We start from the raw sequence: 22264 nt of genomic DNA on the forward strand, positions 1-22264 counted from the left end.
GGAGGGGGTAAATGTCACCGCAAAAAGTGAAACTATTACATGTGTTGGACAAGAAATAATAATATTAATCTTGTAGATTTTTTTTTTATTAATTCCAAAACACATAGAAGGAGTTAAACTGCCTCCTCCTCGCGTCCCGAGCGGTCCCGAGAGGCGATAAAGACTGACGTCAGGCCAGGCTGACGGCCACACGTGTCAATTGATTAACCAAGCGTTGCTGATAGTTGCTGATGTTGCCGCGGTCTGGGCTCTTTGCTGATATCGCGTGTCCTTTCTTGAAGCGTGGACTTTGTGAGCGGCCTCACTGTTTGTACAAGCATGCCAAAGAAGTGCGGGATATGTTTGGTGCCTCGTGCAAAGCATCGGTAGTTGATTTTGCAGGTCAGTGCTGCTTTTCTCATCAATTTAATTTACCTCAGGTGTGCGTTCGCGGCCAAAGGAATCGTTTTACTTGTGGACCTGGATCAAACCAAATGTAGGTCTGTGACTGTGTGTAGGTCATTTTCACTGTGTTTTCAGTTAACCCAGTTCAGTTTCAGTTAAGTTGAAAAAAAGTGGAATAACATTACATTCGCTGGTGCCTAAACCTTTTTTGGGCTGAGATTTCTAGTAGGCTACACATGCCTCTCTAGCTAGAGCTATTCTCTGCTGTCTCTGCCTACCCCTCTCTGTCTGTCTCTTTGTCTCTGTTCCTGTCTCCCTCAATACAATCTAATTTAATTTTTTATTTTAATATTCTTTCCCCCCTTATAACGAGGCTAACTTCCCCCCACCTTTTATTACCCCCACAGTTAGAAAGTGACTGATAATTATTCTGATAATGTTTCAAATATAATTTGCTTGTTATCAAATTAGACCTATCCCAAAATCACCATATCATCACAATATGATTACCAATGAAAGACGATACACTTGTTTTGAATCATCACCCAGCCTTGACTGTGTATTACTGATAATGAGAATATTCCAATGCATTCCCTCTGTGAGCAGGAGTCCAACATGTCTATCCCTCTGCTGCCAGTGGGCCACCAGTGAAGGCTGAGACCAAAGATGACTGCTTCCAGCAACTGGAGCGGATCAACAAGGAGATAGAAGCCGCGAAGAACGAAGTGGAGAACGAGCGAAGGAGACTGTCCCGCTACCAAACGGTACAGATCGGCGGTCAGAAAGCTCTGTCCAAGTTCTCCGTTTCCAAGTCGGAGACGGCAGGTAAAACTGTAGACGGAGATTATTACAGACCGTCTTCACACACAGACTTCAGTAAATGTAACTCCCTAGTGAGGAAGTACGTGGTTGACAATTCAAAACCTAGGACTGATTTGGAATATGACCCTCTGTCCAACTTTTCTGCCAGCTTGCGGTCTTACAGCTCATCGTCGAAAGACCAGAAAGCCAAAAGTGGACAAGGTGTGAAAAGAGCGAGAGACTCTGTATGTAGCGACCAGAAGCAGCTGGTCCTACGTGAGGCCCAGGTTGCTAGATCAGCCTCTCCAGAAGTACTGGATGACTCTAAAGAGGAAGGGGTCCTCATCATAGATATTCCTCCCTCGCCGGACAAAAAGAGAAGTCGCGCTGAGAAACCTGGTGAGACTGCTGCTAGCAAACCCCAGGATATAACAGACGAAGCCAAGGAGGTCAACCCAGCTGATTCTCCACCACCCCGACCTGCAAGCCCCGAGGTGTTCAAGGCCAAATCCCCACCTGAAGCAAATAAAGTTAATCATAATTGTGCTGAAAACACTCCAGATCCTTCTAATTTCTCTGTGAAGCAGGAATGTGGAAGTAAACTAATCAATGTAAGCGTGTTTGACTTATCTAGATGTTTGGAAGGCCTGAGGAGTGAAAGTGAGACTGCCGACCCTGTAGTCGAAAACGGTCTTGAACCAGAGAGTTTTCCTCGGACGTCCGACTCCCTCGAAGATCACCATTGTGAAGATTTGTTGGTGAAGCAGGAAGTGAGTTCATCTCCTGTTGAATTGTCTGAGAAAATGCAGCCAATGCAGCCACATAATGTCTCACAAAAAGCCACGTTTCCTCATAGGAATCCGGCTACCAACTCGTTCTTGTCTCATCACCACACCGGCCAAGCCCAGAGAACGGAGCAGCCCGTCCAGGATGCGCTTCACAATCACTGGTCTCCCGTGCCGAGTGTGTCGGGGCCTCCATATGGTCAGAAAACCTCGAGCCAAACGCCAGGACAAATGCAAGGGATGCCCGCTGTCAACCGTGCTTCACCTGCAACTTCAAGCCAACCTGGGCGAGCAGAAGCAGCTTCAGGCAGCAGCCAGTGTCAAGCTCCACAAGCTTCATCAACTTCTGTCCATTCACATTTGACTAATCTAGTGCAATCAGTGTCTGCAATGGCCGGGCCACTTCCTGTGGAGGCAGGAAGTGAGGGGGTGATCGTTATCGACAGCTCACACTCAGATGTGGACTTGTCAGACAGTGACCCCATGGAGGAATGCTACAGAATCTTCATGGAGGCCAAGGAGGAAGAGAGGGCAGTTTCAGAGCCGCCACCTGACGTACCAGTAAGTGTACTGTAGTAGTGTGCTACTTATAAATGGACGAGACGTGCAAGAGCCAGATGATTGAGTGTTGCTTTTGTTCCCTTAGAGATGTTTTTACACCTTTTGGATATTAATATTTTCCCCCCGATAGAAATCTCCAGTAGGTCCTATTGTGTTAAAAAACAAGTATACACCCCTTTGTTATGCCTCTGATCTTTCATTGAATGTTTAATTCTGCTGTATTTTTGGTAGTTCTGCCTAAAACCATCAGCATTCGTTGGGTTTGTAGACCACAGGATAAAGAGCAACACCTTTTTTTCCCCCCTGGTCATTATGATTCAGGTGGGATCTGCTGATGTGGAAACACCAGAGCTTCATGTCAAACCTCCAGTTTTGTCAGGACAGAAGAGGGTGGCTCATCAAGCCAAACATCCCGAGGTACTAGATGGATCATCTGAATTTCACATTTCCGACCATACATTCAGACTTTTAACTGAGATACTGAGTTCCAAAAAAAAAAAAAAAAATCCACAGGACTTTTTAAATGAATGACATTTCATCCCTCCTCCGGGAAATTTCCCATCGCTAAGTAGAACTGATGGAGCTTCTTGGATGAGTGGCGAAACCTCTTCAGCTCTTCATAGCCTACTAAGTCCAGTGGATTTTGTTCCTTTTATTACATCTTCCTACCTGAGTGACTGACTGAAATAAATCGACACAGACACACAAGATAGTGACATTTTTTCATGGACTGCCCTCGTTTAGGTGGCCAAGAGCCAAATTCAGCCCCAGATACTGGTTCCCCTGCGGGGGCCAGTGGCGCCGGGCCCGGCCTCCCAGCTCTCCATTACCGCCAGGATCCTGCAGGGGCAGCAGAGGGCCTCCATGCTGATGGCTTCCGTGAAGGGAGGCCAGGCCTTCATCTCCCCCGTGCCTCAGAGGAAGGCAGAGATCAGGACTGCTCCTCTTCCACCTTCTCAACCCGCAGCAATTAAGCCTGTCATCATACCAAACGGTAAGTAATGGTTGGGTGATGCGAAAGGGAGATTGATATGGGATTAAATAGGGCAATTGTTTAAAATCATTGTATGCCATACAGGAAATTTTACGCCACCAAAATATTCATATTATCCAAGTGTGTGGGCAGTAGTAAAATAAGTACTTTAAAGGTATTTATTAATTTAAGTTAATTGAATACTTTTGTATCATTAGTTTTGCATATCGAGTGCCTTTTTTTGTCTGTTTTTACGATTTTTGTTAATTTACCAGCAACAAATTTCAGTAGTGCCTATTAAGTACCTGTAAGTACCTGTAAGCACCTGTCCTGCCTTTTTATACTCTGCGGGTCCACACAACATTTCTCTCTTGGAGCAAATTGTTCTAACAATTTGTAGCCATGCTGTATTTTGGTAGTTGTGCATAAACACGTTAGAATTAAATGTGCTAGAATTTAATTTTGTCCCCCCCCCAGGTTATATATATATACTGTATATGTATGTGTGTGTATATATATATATATATATATTGTCCCCCCCAGGTTATAAATATATCGACGTGGGCAACAACTTGCACTTGATCCTGCCAGAGGGCTACCCTCTGCCCATCACCTCCATCACCAGCCCCATGACTTCAGTCCTGACCCCGCTCATTCCGGTGCAGACGAGCCCAGTCATCCCGATACACACGTACCATCCCGTCGCTGTTGCCCCTTTGCACAGATACCGCCAAACCCTTCCTCTCCCCGTTCCTCTACACATTCCCGCTCCGGGGCGAAGATCCTCTTTGACCTCGTCTTCTATGTTTGCGTCGGCACATGCGAGTCCAGCCACCTCCTCTGCTCCACAAGCTGCCATCAATGTTCCTGCAAAGGTAAGAAGCAAGCAACAAGATAGGGGAATTTGTACTTGAACTAGACCTTAGAGTAGACTAACCTTCTGATCTGGGTTAGAATTGGTCATTGACATGTTGCAGTGAATCAGTGTTCAGTAGTGAATTTAGCAAGTAAATGATTCATTTCTGCCCTTTATTATTATTTTTTAGCCCGTGTCCACTAAGCGTAAAAAGCAGCAGCGCTCTGAGGGAGCCAAAGACAAAGTGCCCCATGATGTCCGACAGCGCTACGTCAACATGTTCACGGAGGAGTTCCTCAAAACGTCGCCCACGGTTAAAGACGCTTTTGAAAAGGTGGGAGCTAAAGCCATCAAGAATTTCGATCACAAGGATCTTCATCAGAATGATGAAGATCAGAATGATGAAGATCCTTGTGATCGAAATGTCCATAAACTGACCGGGAGCTTGACACTTCAGTGTGCCGACTTTATTTCTTTATTGTAGTTGATCATTTATTTGTCCGGCACCTGCCTACTGGGTGGATGTGCGCGCTCTACTTTCATCTTCATTGGCTAAAGCCATCAAACCTCATCCTTGCCCTCACTGATGAACAAGGCACTGGGTATTCAGATTTCTTTTTCCCCACTGTTATTGTCAATAGGCCCTCGCTGAGGAGAGGACTGTGTATAACCGCAGTGTCAACAAACTCAAATATCTCAGTGTTGCAGTGAACGCAATGAAGAGACTGAAGAACCAAAGCGCTGTTGCTGCCAAAGGTGACTCTTTTCTTTCTTTTTTTTAAACCTTTTATACGGGGAGTCTCACTTTTCTTTTTTGCCCCTTGTTCACATTCACACCTGGAAGCTGACTAGTACAACCACAGCCTGATCTGCTGACCACTGAGCAGTGCCACTGGAGTGGTTTGGGGTTAAGGGCCTTGCTCAAGGGCACCTCAGTGGTGGTAATGAGAGGGAGGGGCAAGCACTGCCTTTTCATTTTGCCCACCCAGATTTATCCTGCTGGTCCCGGCAGGGATTGAACCTATGACTTTGTGGTCACAAGCTCGCTTCTCTAACCTTTAACTATGGTTGAAAAAATGCAAGGAAAGCTGCGCTGTTCTACATCAAACGTTTGTGACTTATGTCAAATGTGACGATCGCGTCGCTGAACGTTCTTCATTTACGCTCTTAATTTCTCTCCTGGTGTAGATCATGAGAATAAAGTCTGCAGCCAAAGATCTAAAGGCACTATACCCCTCTGCTTTACAAAGCTTACAGGGGACGGTGAGCACGAGTTTCCCTTCGAACACACTTCAAAAGTTGAATTCAGTATTATAAAAAGATTATCATTTTTGATCAAGTGAATGCACTTTTTTTCCTTGACTCTGGCAGGTGATGCAGCCTTGTATGAGAGTTTGAAGGAGCATGTTTTGACTGAGGAAACGTTGATTGAGCGTAACTTTCCTCTTAAGCACCCAGAGAAAGCTGACAGTGCTGCTCTTTTTGCTGATAATAAGAAAGGCACCACAGACCGTAAGTGCAGTACACGATTTTCTTTTAACCATTTAAAATATCTCTAGAAAAAAAAACTATTCCTTCATTTGTTGACAAAGATGCCATGCTCGGATCATGTCACTAGAGGGCGTACTTAACCTATGCTGCACTTAGACTAATTGGGTTTCCTTGTCTGTCTGTTGGTAAAAGCCCTGAAGAGGATCTGCTGTCGATGTGGAGCGACATACTCTGTGAGCCAAATAGGCAAACACACTCGCAAGGAGGAGTGTACCTACCACTATGGGAAAGGAGTTGAGAAAAAGGGTCTGTATACTATAGTTTGATGCATTTTTAGATGTACAAAATACTCTTTTTGGGGGGTTGGCAACAGAATCGAGCACTTTTTAGAATTCCAATCTACTAAGTTCCTAGCCTGGGTAAACCCAGCCCCCACGTGACCTGCTCTGAGTTCTCAGTCACTGGGCGCTGGGTTTACCCAGGCTACTAAGTTCCTAGTGTAAATGATGGCACCTAAGTTTAATGAATGCTCCAGTGGATGGCATTCATTAAAACCTGTAGGTGACAAGAGACTCATTCTGAAGGAGTGCAAGTCCCCCTCTCCGCCTTCTTTTCAGCTGTGGCTGACGGGACATGGTTTCGGATTTCTAAATCTGATAATTGACCAGAGGGGAGAGTTTTGCAAAGTCTGATGGTTACAATAATTTGGACGACTTAACATAACGGGTCCATTGTTGAATTATGAAGAAGGAAGTAGCTCATCAGCGGACTTTATTTCATTTCTCATTGTTAAATGACCATGAAATTGAGAAATGAGTCGTTTCACTGTACTTTTTTTTTTTTTTTAAGCATTGTGCCTGTTTTCACACTGTTGCAGTCCCAGGAGGGGTGGAAACCCGCTACAGCTGCTGCGAGCGCGTCATGGGCACACCTGGATGCCAAGTCTTCAAGGTAGAAGCAAGAACAGAGCGAGATATTCCCATCAGTAAATGTTCTCATGGGCTCGAAAATGGACTGGTTTCATGCGTTTCTCTCTTCCCCAGCTGCATGTCCATGATGCCGTCAGTCTGGACGGGTTCCTGTCCACCCTTCCCAGACCGGCTTCAGACGTGAGCTGTCCGGGGGTCTACTCTGTGGACTGTGAAATGGTGATGTCACCCTCCTCTAGGAACTGCTTTAAAATATTTCTCATGTCGAACTCCAAGCCGCAAGAAAACTGCTCCGTCTTTAGTTGATCAGTCCCTCCAGGAAATGGCGATTTTGTGATCGCAATAATTACTGCAAATTCAACCAATCTCCGCAATATTAGCAGGGGTTTGCCATTTTTCTAAATCTCAGTGATTTTGGCAAAGCAGGTTCCTCAACTTGCAACTTGCAAAGTTTTATTTGCCATGAGATCAAAAAGTTTACGAGCGAACAACACATTATGCTTCCTGCTTCTTCACGTTCGCTCTTTGCGGCGAGAATCAGTATTATGCAATAGTAGAAATAGCAATTTGGAATGGAGTGCTTCCAGTTGTTTCTACTACTTGCCAAACAGAGTTAAATTAATGCACGTAGATTTGCAACTTTTAATTGTGCAAACAGGCGAGTAAGTTTTCAACATTATTGTGTTGACTCTGATGAAGACGATAGTGTTGACACTTTAGTCACCTGTTGGCACAGTTAAAAGCTGCAAATCTTATCAGTGTGCTCCAGCCCCTCCTTGCTGTCCTTAACCTGAGAAGCACCTGATCCAGCTGCGTTTTGCTGGAAGGTGCACGGAGAACCCTTTTTTCTACCAGGGTTGAATTAATACTCGGCTCACTTATTTTTCTTTGAAGTTACAATGCATGTTCACACTTGACTGATGTCAGTAGTGATTACCGGTAATCACATGGAGCTGGAAGTTGAAATACAAGAATAGTGATTATGAACTTTCATGTTGAGTTGGTCTTGATTCTGCTAACTTGATGATGTGAAATCAATGTGTGTCCTCTGTCTCTGTAGTGCTACACCACTCATGGTTTGGAGCTGTCCAGAGTGACAGTGGTCAACTCCAGTCTGCAGGTGATCTACGACGCCTTTGTCAGACCTCGTAATGAGGTCATCGACTACAACACCAGGTAGTCTTAACTGGACGCTAGGCTCTTAAAAAAAAAATCCTTTTTATAAGTGTCATACAAGTAATTTGCATAATATAGTGCAAGTCACTCAGAATTGTCTGCAGTACTAATGTCAGAAAAATACATGAAGGGGGACTACTTAATGTATTGTCGTACACGAACGGCATTTATATTCTCGTTTTGCACTGTTCCTATTCAAGGATGGGGGGAAGGGATGTCTAAAATAGACTGAAGTGTCTGGCTTTACCTGTTTTAAGCCCGCATTGTATCATAATCTCAGCAATTATGCAGATGGACATTGTTTACCTTGTGTATAAGTTTTCTCCATCAAGAAATACACACTCGTCTGCTTGCAGAAAGTCCGCCCCTGCCAGCTGGTATGGGTAATTAAGGCTCTGATGTAATTCTCAGTGGATGTGCACATACAGAAAAAAGAAAAGATCTGTAGTTGGATCAGTCGCCCTCGAGCAGAACAGCTGTTCACTTCCGTGTCCAGAATGACACGGTTTGCGTCATTCCGGACATTCTAACATGGAGGTGCCTGGAATAAACTGCAAAGCTCTCAGCGCAGGAAAACATGAAGACAAGATAAAGGCTGTTCATCTGCATATATTACCTACATTATAATATTTACCTATCTAGGTTTTCAGGCATCGGTGAGGAGGATGTGAGGGGAACCAGCACCTCCATCAGTGAGGTCCAGCAGACCTTGCTGAGCTTCATGAGCGCTGACACAGTTCTGATCGGACACGGCCTGGAAACGAACCTCTCTGCCCTGAAGGTGACATCCAATCAAACCTCTGCCCTGAAGGTGGCATCGAATTCAAACCTCTGTGCCCTAAAGGTGACATCCAATCACTTTAGTTTTGTCCAGCTCGGGTCATGTGTTTGGTCCCCACACCATCGGTGTAACATGACATACTTGAACATCTAAGAGTTAACTATATTTACATCGACAGTGGGTGCCGGGTTAAGAGCTGAACGTTAGTAAAAAGTAGAACCCACATACACAAATATGATTTAACTCGGTCGTTCAATAGAGTTAAATCATACTTCGGGGTGCGGGTTCTACTTTTTAACTTTAGTCTTTCTCATCACTAGTTCTCAAATTTCACATTTAATCAGTCTAATGCTGTGTTCAGGTCATATTGGAAGAATGGCATGACAGTTTGTTGCTAAAACCTCATTCAAAAGCATTCACACATTTTAACATTCGTTGGGACTGCTCGCATCCAAAATAATTTTGTCTTCTTGCATTTATAATAAATCATGAGAAAACCGCAGCAGGTAGTGCTCACATTAGGCTTGATTGTTTTCATGTGAATATAACTGTGATCGGATTCCCTGGCATGGTTGCCACTTAGATTATGGCTAATCAGGCCACCAAGTGCATCCTGAAGAAAAAAAGAGAAAAAAATCCCACATATCCTACTGTAATGATCATTACCAGGTAGACTACCTATGAAAGTCTGCTCCCAGTGATCAGAGCTTCAGCGGTCTCCCTTTTTTCTTATAGTTGCTCCATGGGACGGTGGTGGACACGTCGGTGGTCTTCCCCCACCACCTGGGCCCCCCGCACAAGCTGACCCTCAACAACCTGACCGCAGACTACCTGAGGAGGATCATCCAGGAGAGTGGTGGGTCATGGATAACTACAGCTGCCACACCAGTGTTTGTTATCTGAATGTCCATGAAATTTAAACTCTTTGATTACAGGTCCATTTGAAATGAAATCTCACCAAATAAAGGAATAGATTGCAATAAGTTCATTAGGAAATTAGGAAAATGTGATTAAACTTTTATAGAATTGCAAGAGATTGGTTAGAGTGGTTACGGGCAATAACTGTAACGGGCATTATCTGTAAGGGGGGATTTAATTATCTCTTGTCCTGAGAAAAGTGATTCTTGTTACAGAAAGGGATAATTGTAGCACCTATGGTTCTAATTTTTAAACTTGAGTCATGACTTCATATTTTGTTTACACAAAAACTAGTTGCTGCTGTTTAGCCCCTTTAGGGCAGAATAGTGCTGATGATTGGTTGTCGGGTGTTGACTTAGCAGTATGCGTGTTAATATGTTACTGTCCCTCGCAGTTTGTGGCCATGACACTGCAGAAGATGCTGCTGCTTGCATGGAGCTCATGGTATGGAAGGTCAAAGAAGATGGAAAATTCAAAAAATGATCATTGAAATAAAACCTAATGTTGCTCTCTCTGTTCATACATAAAAAGACAGGTACTGTGCCTATATATGTTATATGTCATATCTTTGAAGCTGCTTCTTGCTAGCCTGGGTAAGCTTCTTGCTGCCTCTGTGGTTGAAATGGACATGGGAAGGCTGCTTTTTTGTTTTGCATTACATCACTTGATCTATTTTGACTGAATAATCTTTCCTTGAATTTTCTTTTTTATTTTTTTATTTTGCAGTCTATTCTTCCATGCCTGTGAGTATTTTTTGTTTGCACTGTGCTGGGAAAACTTGAGATGTGGGTGGGGAAATCATTTCATTTTCAAAATAAAAGCACAGGATGAAATCCTTTTGTGTGGCTTTTTATTTCAACCAGCCAATGAATGCCTTTCCTTAATGCAAATTGGTATCAGTTATGTACAATTATGCAAATTAGGAAACCGTTAAGTGTGCACCTGTTGGCAATTGCAATCATTACTGCATAAGGTGATTCAAAGCATTCCTGGAGCAAACTGGGGGGGAGGGGGACTGAATGTCAACATAGAAAAACAAATCTATGACATGAGTCTATATAGGTGCACATTAAGTCTTCACCCAGCTGAAATGCTCATAGTGCGCAGACATTTGAGTTTAGTGATATCGCACTGTAAAAAAAAATCAAAAATGGACCGAAATCAGTGTAGCTCCTCCCCCCTCAAATATGCAAACTACACTGACTGGAGTTTCTAGAGAACACACTGTAAACTATTTCTCTTAATCCTTTTCTAAACAGTTCTCCGACACAATTGGCGAGTCAATCACTCCGCCTTGTGCTTTGTCCTTCCCTTTGTGCCGCAGCACCTCCGGACGCAGAAGCTGCAGCTCTTGATGAAGAGGAGGATGAGGAGCAGAGCGACGGCGAGGAAGAAGGCGAAGACGTCCAGGCTGTGGTACTGGTACCAGGTGAGCTCGTGGGCCTGCACCCTCAGGTGCTTGGCTCCGTTGTTTCTCATGGTGTACTCGATCCAGAACACGGCTTCGTCCAGAGGGCTGATGGGCCTGTCATGGTGGATGGTGGACAGCCGCAGGGCGTTCTCCTTGTACCTGGAAACAAAGTGATGTAGTGATGGGAAATATGAATTAATATGCAAAATACTGGGGTGTAGGCCTACCATGGAAATGCAATGCTAAAAAAAATCTGTTTTGATTGTTTTCTTTTCTTTACCAACAATGGAGGGAGTTTTCAGGATCCTAATTTTTCAACTCAAATACCTCAAAAATGTCAGGAAAAATGACCTAAATTAGATTTAGCTCAACTTACGATGGCTCGTTGATGACAGCATTGCCTTAAGGCACGCGCAAACAGGTGCGCAAGCGCTATTAGGGGATAGCGCCTGTCGGGAGATAGGGCCCTAAATGACCTACATTAGATTTAGCTCAACTTACGATGGCTCGTTGATGACAGCATTGAGCGCATCTGTAAGATCCTGTGTCTGCATGAAGTTGAAGTCCATGATGAGCGCAGCACCCTTAGCCTTCATATGGACCAAGTTGTCCGGCTGGTCAGCGAACATGGGGATGCCCACCATGGGAATGCCATGGTAGATGGCTTCATAGATCCCATTTGTGCCACCATGGGTGATGAACGCTCTGGTCTTGGGGTGACCTGATGGGGCCAAAACACACGAAACATACGTTACATTCTCCCCTTCACTCAAGACAGGATGTTGTTTAATTTGTCAGCATTGTATGACAACACTCCCAACTGTATATATTGAGCATTGGCCGAGACTTGTGAGAGGAAGGTTGCCAGATCAAATCTTAGACAGGCTTGGAATAAACCAGCCAACAAGAGTCTCCACTCACTCAACAATGAATGTTTTAGATGCAAGGCACTCCTTTATTTGTCCAATTCAAGCTACTCAGTGGACCTGCCTGTTCAGTTCCCTGAATAAATAAACGTTTAAAAACAATAGTCTCTGCTGGCAAAATATCAATTCTAAGGACGAATGTTCTTTCATGTGTTTTCTCCTACTCTGTTTCTGTTTCAATAATGGACAAAATCTAATGTGGTAAAATGTCCTCCCTCCTTTTAAAAGTACCAATCAGCAGGATAACTTTTGAAGGCCTGTCCATTACAATAGTTTTGACCAAAGCCTTATGTACCCAGCAGGTCATTCTGAGGGATCCAGTCGTATATTCTGGTGTTGGCACCCAGAGTCTTTGGTTTTTCTCCTTTGTATCTCCAAAGCACCTGTTAAAAGTGAGTAAAACACATTTAGACTTTCACACTGTAGAAATCCTGCTGTATACAGCATTATTAATCTGCTGGAGACAGATTTTAAAGTTGCAATGAATTGAAAACTGACTTTTTCACCTTGGTGGCTAATTTCCCATGTCATAATATTAATATACCAAAGCCTACACCTATGCAACAATAAATACTAAACATGTACATTTCTATTTTCTTGTTTTTATATCAAAGTCCCATTACTTTTACAGGGGCATCCCAACCAATAATACCATCACATATTAATAACGACTGGCAAACACGTGCGCTCGATTCCTAGGCTCACCCGCTGCGCGTGCTCACGACTTCGCCTGCCCTACAGCTCGCTCGCTGCGCATTGCATACGCAGCTCGGCTGCGCGGCCTCGCCCGCAACTCGGCTGCTGCGTGGCCTGGCCTGCTCTATTGGCACCAGGAAGGATGGCATCACTGATGACATCACATCATTAGGTAATTAGGGCAATCACCTAATTAAAAAATCCGTCTCCATTAGGCATAGCTGGGGCCAGACAAAATTCTGCTCACTCACACACACACACTCACACTTCTCATTCCCAGTCTCTCTCTCTCTCTCTCTCTCTCTCTCTCTCTCTCTCTCTCTCTCTCTCTCTCTCTCTCTCTCTCTATATATATATATATATATATATATATATATAGCTGACTAGAATGGTCCTGACCTTTTGTGGGATCTGAGCAAGGGCCGACGCAATCATGTCCCCCTTCTCTGTGGTGATGTTAGTGATGAAGGACCCCAGAGAGAAGACCACGATGCCAGCATCTCCAGAACTCTGCACAAACTCTTCCATATCCTGGAAGAAGAACAGATTCAAACAAACGCAACCAGCAACATTTTCTTTGACTTTATGTGATAAAGTCTCGGCTTGTCCTCTTTGTCCTCTTGGTTGCGTAAGCCAAGAATACTGTGGAGATGAATAGGGTTATAAATGGTGGAGATATCCAGACCTCTGGTAAGGACTTGGCTGGTCTGCAGTGGATTCCACCAACAAACTTGAAGTTGGGGAGGAAAGGACGAGGGAAGTCAAAGTCCCAGTAGGTTCGTATCAACCAGATGTCTGCTCTGCCCATCATCTCACAGAAACTGGTGGGTTTCCCTGTCGCAAAGCAAATGGATGACAATCAAGTTTTGTGGGAAATGATGGTGAATGATGATAGATCTTTGATGTAAAGCATAGTGAAGAATCCAAAGCAATGAAACAGAACAGTTCATGGCACATTGCCCCCAAATAGCTGAGATGCTCACCTTTGAAGTCGCTGTAGTATTTATCCATATCATTCCAAAGATTATAAGATATCATGTCCTGAGAAGCATAGAACAAAAAGTTCCACAGTCTATCTGTGAAGTTCATTTTGTCTGTCAGTTTGCTCATGGCACCGGGGACATAGGAAGGTGGAGCGGGGAGCTGACCGCACAACCTCTCCCAGGTGTGGGCTATGGAGAAGCGCAGGGTGAAGACCAGGGGAACGTCCAATAGCTCTGCAACCAGCTCACTGCCGGGGAAGATGGGGTCAGCCAACATAAGGTCAAACTTGGCTTCCTTCAGCCTCGCCATGATGGTGTCTGACTTCACCAGGCCATCCAGGTACTGCAGACAGAACTGTATGTCTCTCTTCATCAAATCCACGTATCTGATGTAGAGCTGGAGATAGTTCATGTGATCCACCTCGTACATGAAGAAGTGAAAGAACTCCTCAAGGAACGCTTCCATGCCCTCCATCGTCGTGGAGACGTTGAAGGGTTCGTAGCGGAAGTGCGAAGGCTCGCTGGCGTTCATGAATATGGAGGTGCTGGGGACCAGGACCGTGACCTGGTGCCCCCTGTCGACCAGCGTCTCCAGCACCGGCTTGAGGTTGATCCAGTGGCTGCCCTCGGTGTACCACACCAAAACGTTGCCACCGTTTCCACTCCCTGCCGTACAGAGCAGCAGCAGCGTGAACACAGACAGGCTCTGACACAGCTTCATGGTGACTGTCAGGGCAAAACCTCTTGTGGCCTGAGTCTATTTCAAAGGTGCTCAACCAAATAATGATTAACTCAACAAAGCTGAACTCTGATTTGTTGCGCTTTCTGAGTACGTAACATGAGATAAAGGACCCACCCCTTAGTGTTTGGAGGTGAGAGGTAAGGTACAGTCAACAGACAGTATGAATCAATCTGAACATCTCTAACCTGCACTGGAGACACATCTCTAACCTGTACTGGAGACACACAACATCTCTAACCTGCACTGGAGACATGCAACATCTCTAACCTGCACTGGAGACACATCTCTAACCTGCATTGGAGACACACAGAAAAATCCCTCATGGTACAGTGCATTCGCTTCAAAACACAACGGGTGCTAGCAGAGATGCTCACAAGTCTTTTTTTGCAAGTCCAAGTCAAGTGTCAAGTCTTTGAGGACAAGTCTCAAGTCACTGTGTGTGTGACGCAAGTGCGACTCAAGTCCAAGTCCCCATCCCTGGGTGCTAGTGGTTGTGGGAAGATGAAGTGAAATACACAAAGGTGCTGGGATCCTGTTGTATTTTTAAGGATTATTCTCATTATTTTTACTCAAATAAAGGTGCAGCTCAGAAACCCGCATAGTCCCAGAGCAACCACATTTGGCACATGGGTTGACCTCCCAGCTCCCACTACTCAGGCAAGGCCATTCCCCCATGTCGACCAGATGGTGGCGCTATAACACGAAGTCCCACTAAAAATGCCATAACTCCCATGGCTTAGGTCCAACTGACACAAAATCGAATAGCCTACCCATATGCAGCTGAATGTGCTCTACAACTTGGACCACCCATGTCTGCCATACTGAATTGCTGCCGTTTTGTGCAAAACAGTTCTTAACCATTTGTACAATCCTCATGAAACTTTGCAGATATGTTGTGTAAGAATAGTGAACCAAGTCTGTTGTGTTCTCTGCACGCCCAACCCGTATGGACTCTGTGCTGGCAGGCTCTGCTGGCACTGGCAGGCTGGCACTAAATCACACAATGTAAAAAAACTCAAAGCAGGTGTTTGACTGTCAATAAATACCTGAATGCCATCACTGATTGGGGTGTGGTCAGACATTTCAACCCATGTCCCATGTGACTTACTATTGTTGTATTCATAAGTGGAGAGTACTACAATGTTATAAAAAGTGATTGTCAGTCTGTCCGTCATAGGTTGCAGTATCACACTACTTCGCCCTCTAGAGGGGCATAGTGGCGCAGTGGTAGCGTTCTTGCCTCACACTCTCGAGGTTCGATTCTCGCCTGGAATGCTGTTGGCACTGTCTGGGGGTATATGTCTCCCCATGGCTTCGTTTCCTAGCGCCCAGGTGGGCTATCTCGTCAAAATGGCCTTTCTGTGTGGAGTTTGCATGTTCTCCCCGTGTTCCCCTGAGGTTTCCTCCATAACATCAATATGGACCCCGCACTATGCAAGACCAGCACAACATGTGGGTTTTTGTGTCTTTCTACTTTCTATAATGTTTTGTCTATATGTCTTATCAAATTGTGCTTGGACCAGCTTGTGCCTATATATTTTTATTTGGGATTGCATAATTTTCCTTGTGTTAAATTTTGATTCAATTTTTCCATGCCTGTGGATGGGTAGAGGAAATCATCAATATTTTCAAATTAAAAGCACAGAATGAAATCATTTTGTGTGACTAACCAGGCCATCCAGGTACAGCAGAGCGAACTGCATGTCTCTCTTCATCAAATCCACGTATCTGATGTAGAGCTGGAGATAGTTCATGTGATCCATCTCGTACATGAAGAAGTGAAAGAACTCCTCAAGGATCGCTTCCATGACCTCCAACGTCATGGAGATGTTGAAGGGTTCGTAGCGGAAGCGCGAAGGCTCGCTGGCGTTCATGAACATAGAGGTGTTGGCGACCAGGACCGTGACCTGGTGCCCCCTGTCGACCAGCGTCTCCAGCACCGGCTTGAGGTTGATCCAGTGGCTGCCCTCGGTGTACCACACCAAAACGTTGCCACCATTTCCACTCCCTACCGTACAGAGCAGCAGCAGCGCAAACACAGACAGGCTCTGACATGGCTTCATGGTGACTGTCAGGGGAAAACCTATTTCAAAGGTGCTCATCCAAATAATTATTTGGCTGCTGTTTAGCCCCTTTAGGGCAGAATAGTGCTGATGATTGGTTGTCGGGTGTTGACTTAGCAGTATGCATGTTAATATGTTACTGTCCCTCGCAGTTTGTGGCCATGACACTGCAGAAGATGCTGCTGCTTGCATGGAGCTCATGGTATGGAAGGTCAAAGAAGATGGAAAATTCAAAAAATGATCATTGAAATAAAACCTAATGTTGCTCTCTCTGATACATAAAAGGACAGGTAGTGTGCCTATATATGTTATATGTCATATCTTTGAAGCTGCTTCTTGCTGCCTCTGTGGTTGAAATGGACATGGGAAGGCTGCTTTTTTGTTTTGCATTACATCACTTGTTCTATTTTGACTGAATTATTGTTTCTTGAATTTTGATTTGCAGTCTTAAACTTTTTTTTAATTTTGCAGTCATTCTTCCATGCCTGTATGAGTATTTTTTGTTTGCACTGTGCTGGGAAAACTTGAGATGTGGGTGGGGAAATCATTTCGTTTTCAAAATAAAAGCACAGGATGAAATCCTTTTGTGTGGCTTTTTATTTCAACCAGCCAATGAATGCCTTTCCTTAATGCAAATTGGTATCAGGTATGTGCAATTATGCAAATTAGGAAACTTAAGTGTGCACCTGTTGGCAATTGCAATCATTACTGCATAAGGTGATTTAAAGCATTCCTGGAGCAAACTGGGGGGGAGGGGGGCTGAATGTCAACATAGAAAAACAAATCTATGACATGAGTCTATATAGGTGCACATTAAGTCTTCACCCAGCTGAAATGCTCATAGTGCGCAGACATTTGAGTTTAGTGATATCGCACTGTAAAAGAAAATCTAAAATGGACCGAAATCGGTGTAGCTCCTCCCCCCTCAAATATGCAAACTACACTGACTGGAGTTTCTAGAGAACACACTGTAAACTATTTCTCTTAATCCTTTTCTTAACAGTTCTCCGACACAATTGAGCCAGTCAATCACTCCGCCTTGTGCTTTGTCCTTCCCTTTGTGCCGCAGCACCTCCGGACGCAGAAGCTGCAGCTCTTGATGAAGAGGAGGATGAGGAGCAGAGCGACGGTGAGGAAGAAGGCGAAGACGTCCAGGCTGTGGTACTGGTACCAGGTGAGCTCGTGGGCCTGCACCCTCAGGTGCTTGGCTCCGTTGTTTCTCATGGTGTACTCGATCCAGAACACTGCTTCGTCCAGAGGGCTGATGGGCCTGTCATGGTGGATGGTGGACAGCCGCAGGGCGTTCTCCTTGTACCTGGAAACAAAGTGATGTAGTGATGGGAAATATGAATTAATATGCAAAATACTGGGGTGTACCATGGAAATGCAATGCAAAGAAAAATCTGTTTTGATTGTTTTCTTTTCTTTACCAACAATGGAGGGAGTTTTCAGGATCCTAATTTTTCAACTCAAATACCTAAAAAATGTCAGAAAAAATGACCTAAATTAGATTTAGCTCAACTTACGATGGCTCATTGATGACAGCATTGACCGCATCTGTAAGATCCTGTGTCTGCATGAAGTTGAAGTCCATGATGAGTGCAGCACCCTTAGCCTTCATATGGACCAAGTTGTCTGGCTGGTCAACGAACATGGGGATGCCCACCATGGGAACGCCGTGGTAGATGGCTTCATAGATCCCATTTGTGCCGCCATGGGTGATGAACGCTCTGGTCTTGGGGTGACCTGATGGGGCCAAAACACATGAAACATACGTTACATTCTCCCCTTCACTCAAGACAAGAATGTTGTTTAATTTGTCAGCATTGTATGACAACACTCCAAACTGTATATATTGAGCATTGGCCGAGACTTGTGAGAGGAAGGTTGCCAGATCAAATCTTAGACAGGCTTGGAATAAACAAGCCAACAAGAGTCTCCACTCACTCAACAATGAATGTTTTAGATGCCCTTTAGCAAGGCACTCCATCATTTGTCCAATTCAAGCTACTCAGTGGACCTATGAGTCCATTGTAAGATGGCGCTCCTCTTGAGGCGAGAGGAGGGTTTCTGCATGAGCTAGGATAGAGAATCCCCCCTGTGGGGGATTCTTCAGGAGTCAAGACTCGTTGGTGGTAGACTGGGGAGGCGGGTGGGGTGAAACAACAGCTTTTGAGTATGGTCTGGGGGGAACGGGCAGCCGTGATGCCAACTGCTGCTATGATCCGCCAGAGGTGTGGGGGTGACGTAGGACCCTTGCTATATGTACTAGGATGGACTGACGTGACGACTGACGTCAGAACTGACGTCATACTGGACAGGATCAACTGACGTCATCATGACTGACGTCACGCTTGGGCTTGACTGACGTCACGGGCTGATCAGGTAATGTGAATATGGCGTCCTTCCTGATTGAAATTTGGTTGAAACCTCACTTCAATCATGAGAGACCGGTCGGTAGGTTTAACAAGATACTTTATTTAGCAAATGGCATGCATGGCAAGTACTTTGGCGTATGACTCCATTGTAAGATGGCGCTCCTCTTGAGGCGAAAGGATGGCTTCTGTATGAGCTAGGATAGAGAATCCCCCCACCTGCCTGTTCAGTTCCCTGAATAAATAAACGTATAAAAACAATGTAGTAGTAGTAGTACTTTATTGGCATATCGAATCTCAAATCGAATGTGGTAAAATGTCCTCCCTCCTTTTAAAAGTACCAATCAGCAGGATAACTTTTGAAGGCCTGTCCATTACAATAGTTTGAGCAAAGCCTTATGTACCCAGCAGGTCATTCTGAGGGATCCAGTCATATATTCTGGTGTTGGCACCCAGAGTCTTTGGTTGTTCTCCTTTGTATCTCCAAAGCACCTGTTAAAAGTGAGTAAAACACATTTAGACTTTCACACACTGTAGAAATCCTGCTCTATACGGCATTATTAATCTGATGGAGACAGGATTTAAAGTTACAATGAAATGAAAACTGACTTTTTCACCTTGTTGGCTAATTTCCCATGTCATAATATTAATATACCAGTAAGCCTACACCTATACAACAATAAATACTAAACATGTACATTTCTATTTTCTTGTTTTTATATCAAAGTCCCATTACTTTTACAGAGGCATCCCAACCAATCATACCATCAGATATTAATAACAACTAGCAATCACTCGCGCTTGATTCCTAGGCTCACCCGCTGTGACTAGAATGGACTTGAGTGATTATCTAAAATAATTATATTAATACTAATAATTATTATTATATAAACAATAATAATATATATATATATATATATATATATATATATATATATATATATATATATATATATATATATATATATAAATTATTAGTTTAGATCATCATTCAAGTCCATTCTACTCGGCTGTTGAAGGCTGACCTCTGACCTTTTGTGGGATCTGAGCAAGGGCCGACGCAATCATGTCCCCCTTCTCTGCGGTGATGTTAGTGATGAAGGACCCCAGAGAGAAGACCACGATGCCAGCATCTCCAGAACTCTGCACAAACTCTTCCATATCCTGGAAGAAGAACAGATTCAAACAAACGCAAACCAGCAACATTTTCTTTGACTTTATGTGATAAAGTATCGGCTTGTCCTCTTTGTCCTCTTGGTTGCGTAAGCCAAGAATACTGTGGAGATGAATAGGGTTATAAATGGTGGAGATATCCAGACCTCTGGTAAGGACTTGGCTGGTCTGCAGTGGATTCCACCAACAAACTTGAAGTTGGGGAGGAAAGGACGAGGGAAGTCAAAGTCCCAGTAGGTTCGCATCAACCAGATGTCTGCTCTGCCCATCATCTCACAGAAACTGATGGGTTTCCCTGTCGCAAAGCAAATGGATGACAATCAAGTTTGGTGGGAAATGTTGGTGAATGATGATATGATAGATCTTTGATGTAAGGCATAGTGAAGAATCCAAAGCAATGAAACAAACACAGAAACACATGGGCCCCAAATACAGATGCTCACCTTTGAGGTCACTGTAGTATTTATCTACATCATTCCAAAGATAATAAGCTATCATGTCCTGAGAAGCGTAGAAGAAGAAGTTCCACAGTCTATCTGTGAAGTTCATTTCGTCCGTCAGTTTGCTCATGACACCAGGGACATAGGAAGGCGGAGCGGGGAGCTGACCGCACAGCCTCTCCCAAGTGTGGGCAAGGGAGGGACGTGTTGTGAAGACCAGGGGAACATCCAGTATCTCTGCCAGTAGTTCGCTGCCGACGAAGACGGGGTCAGCCAACAGAAGGTCAAACTTGGCTTCCTTCAGCCTCGCCATGACGGTGTCTGACTTCACCAGGCCATCCAGGTACTGCAGACAGAACTGCACGTCTCTCTTCATCAAATCCACGTATCTGATGTAGAGCTGGAGATAGTTCATGTGATCCATCTCGTACATGAAGAAGTGAAAGAACTCCTCAAAGAACGCTTCCATGACCTCCATCGTGATGGAGACGTTGAAGGGTTCGTAGCGGAAGCGCGAAGGCTCGCTGGCGTTCATGAACATGGAGGTGCTGGGGACCAGGACCGTGACCTGGTGCCCCCTGTCGACCAGCGTCTCCAGCACCGGCTTGAGGTTGATCCAGTGGCTGCCGTCGGTGTACCACACCAAAACGTTCCCACCGTTTCCACTCCCTGCCATACAGAGCAGCAGCAGCGTGAACACAGACAGGCTCTGACACAGCTTCATGGTGACTGTCAGGGGAAAACCTGTTGTGGCCTGAGTCTATTTCAAAGGTGCTCAACCAAATAATGATTAACTCAACAAAGCTGAACTCTGATTTGTTGCGCTTTCTGGGTATATAACCTGAGATAAAGGACCCACCCCTTAGTGTTTGGAGGTGAGAGGTAAGGTACAGTCAACAGACAGTATGAATCAATCTGCAACTCTAACCTGCACTGGAGACACACAGAACAATCCCTCATGTTACAGATCTGTTGTGTAAGGATAGTGAACCATGTCTGTCTCGTTCTCTGCATGCCCAACCCGTATGGACTCTGTGCTGGCAAGCTGGCCAGCGGGGACAGACATATCGTGCCTTGTTTGTTCCCCAGACCCATCGTAAAATTAGTCAAAAATAGTTCCCCAACATATATAAAACATGCACATATATGTGTTTGATGTAGCCTACATACAAATAACTGCCACGATCAGTCCATAAATGTGGGCATTCTTAGATACTGTATACTGTGCTTGCATGCCTTGCCAACTGCTAGCATACACCATGCCAGCATGTATACTGTCTGGGGGTATACAGTATGTCTCCCCATGTCTTCGTTTCCTAGCGGCCAGGTGGGCTATGTCGCGAAACGGGCCTTTCTTTCCCCCCCCCAACAGGATATTGCATGTTTTGGTGAGGGGTTCCTATATGAAGGAAACCCCCAGGGGGCATGGGGAGAACATGCAAACTCCACACAGAAAGGCCCTTTTTGACGACCCCACCCGAGCAGTGGGCACTCGAGGACATGCGGACGGGCACGTACTCCTCCATAACATCAATATGGACCCCGCAGTATGCAAGGGCGATGCACGATCGTCGTCTGACCAACACAACATGTCAGTTTTTGTGTCTTTCTACTTTCTATAATGTTTTGTCTATATGTCTTATCAAATTGTGCTTGGACCAGCTTGTGCCTATATATTTTTATTTTGGATTGCATCACTTGATCAAATTATATTGACTGAATAATTCTCCTTATGTTACATTTTGATTCAATTTTTTCATGTCTGTGGATGGGTAGAAGAAATCATCAATATTTTCAAAT

The 22264-nt window shown here is 44.6% G+C and overlaps 3 protein-coding genes across 3 annotated transcripts; 1 reads left to right on the forward strand and 2 right to left on the reverse strand.

The window, feature by feature from the left end:
- Nucleotides 1–230: 230 nt before the first annotated feature.
- LOC310784387 (uncharacterized protein) lies at nucleotides 231–10138 on the forward strand (the record flags this gene model as incomplete). The annotated part of the gene is made up of 17 exons (XM_083645395.1): nucleotides 231–381; nucleotides 991–1782; nucleotides 2042–2289; nucleotides 2385–2531; nucleotides 3276–3525; nucleotides 4048–4379; nucleotides 4551–4694; nucleotides 5002–5116; nucleotides 5549–5623; nucleotides 5732–5872; nucleotides 6044–6157; nucleotides 6729–6802; nucleotides 6895–6999; nucleotides 7841–7956; nucleotides 8599–8737; nucleotides 9473–9593; nucleotides 10050–10138. The coding sequence occupies 17 exons, from the start codon at nucleotides 231–233 to the stop codon at nucleotides 10136–10138; spliced, it is 3153 nt and encodes a 1050-aa protein (XP_083501521.1).
- Nucleotides 10139–10939: 801 nt separating this feature from the next.
- Nucleotides 10940–14392, reverse strand: LOC310783483 (UDP-glucuronosyltransferase 2A2-like; the record flags this gene model as incomplete). Its single annotated transcript, XM_083644346.1, has 6 exons — nucleotides 10940–11225; nucleotides 11568–11787; nucleotides 12288–12375; nucleotides 13088–13219; nucleotides 13374–13522; nucleotides 13672–14392. The coding sequence occupies 6 exons, from the start codon at nucleotides 14390–14392 to the stop codon at nucleotides 10940–10942; spliced, it is 1596 nt and encodes a 531-aa protein (XP_083500472.1).
- A 3113-nt stretch (nucleotides 14393–17505) lies between these two features.
- On the reverse strand, nucleotides 17506–21188 carry LOC310783484 (UDP-glucuronosyltransferase 2A2-like; the record flags this gene model as incomplete). The annotated part of the gene is made up of 6 exons (XM_083644347.1): nucleotides 17506–17791; nucleotides 18003–18222; nucleotides 19256–19343; nucleotides 19884–20015; nucleotides 20171–20319; nucleotides 20468–21188. The coding sequence occupies 6 exons, from the start codon at nucleotides 21186–21188 to the stop codon at nucleotides 17506–17508; spliced, it is 1596 nt and encodes a 531-aa protein (XP_083500473.1).
- Between the last annotated feature and the right edge of the window lie 1076 nt (nucleotides 21189–22264).

Source organism: Poromitra crassiceps (assembly GCF_964638095.1).
Source record: "Poromitra crassiceps genome assembly, chromosome: 10".
In the NCBI taxonomy this organism is placed as follows: Eukaryota; Metazoa; Chordata; class Actinopteri; order Beryciformes; family Melamphaidae; genus Poromitra; species Poromitra crassiceps.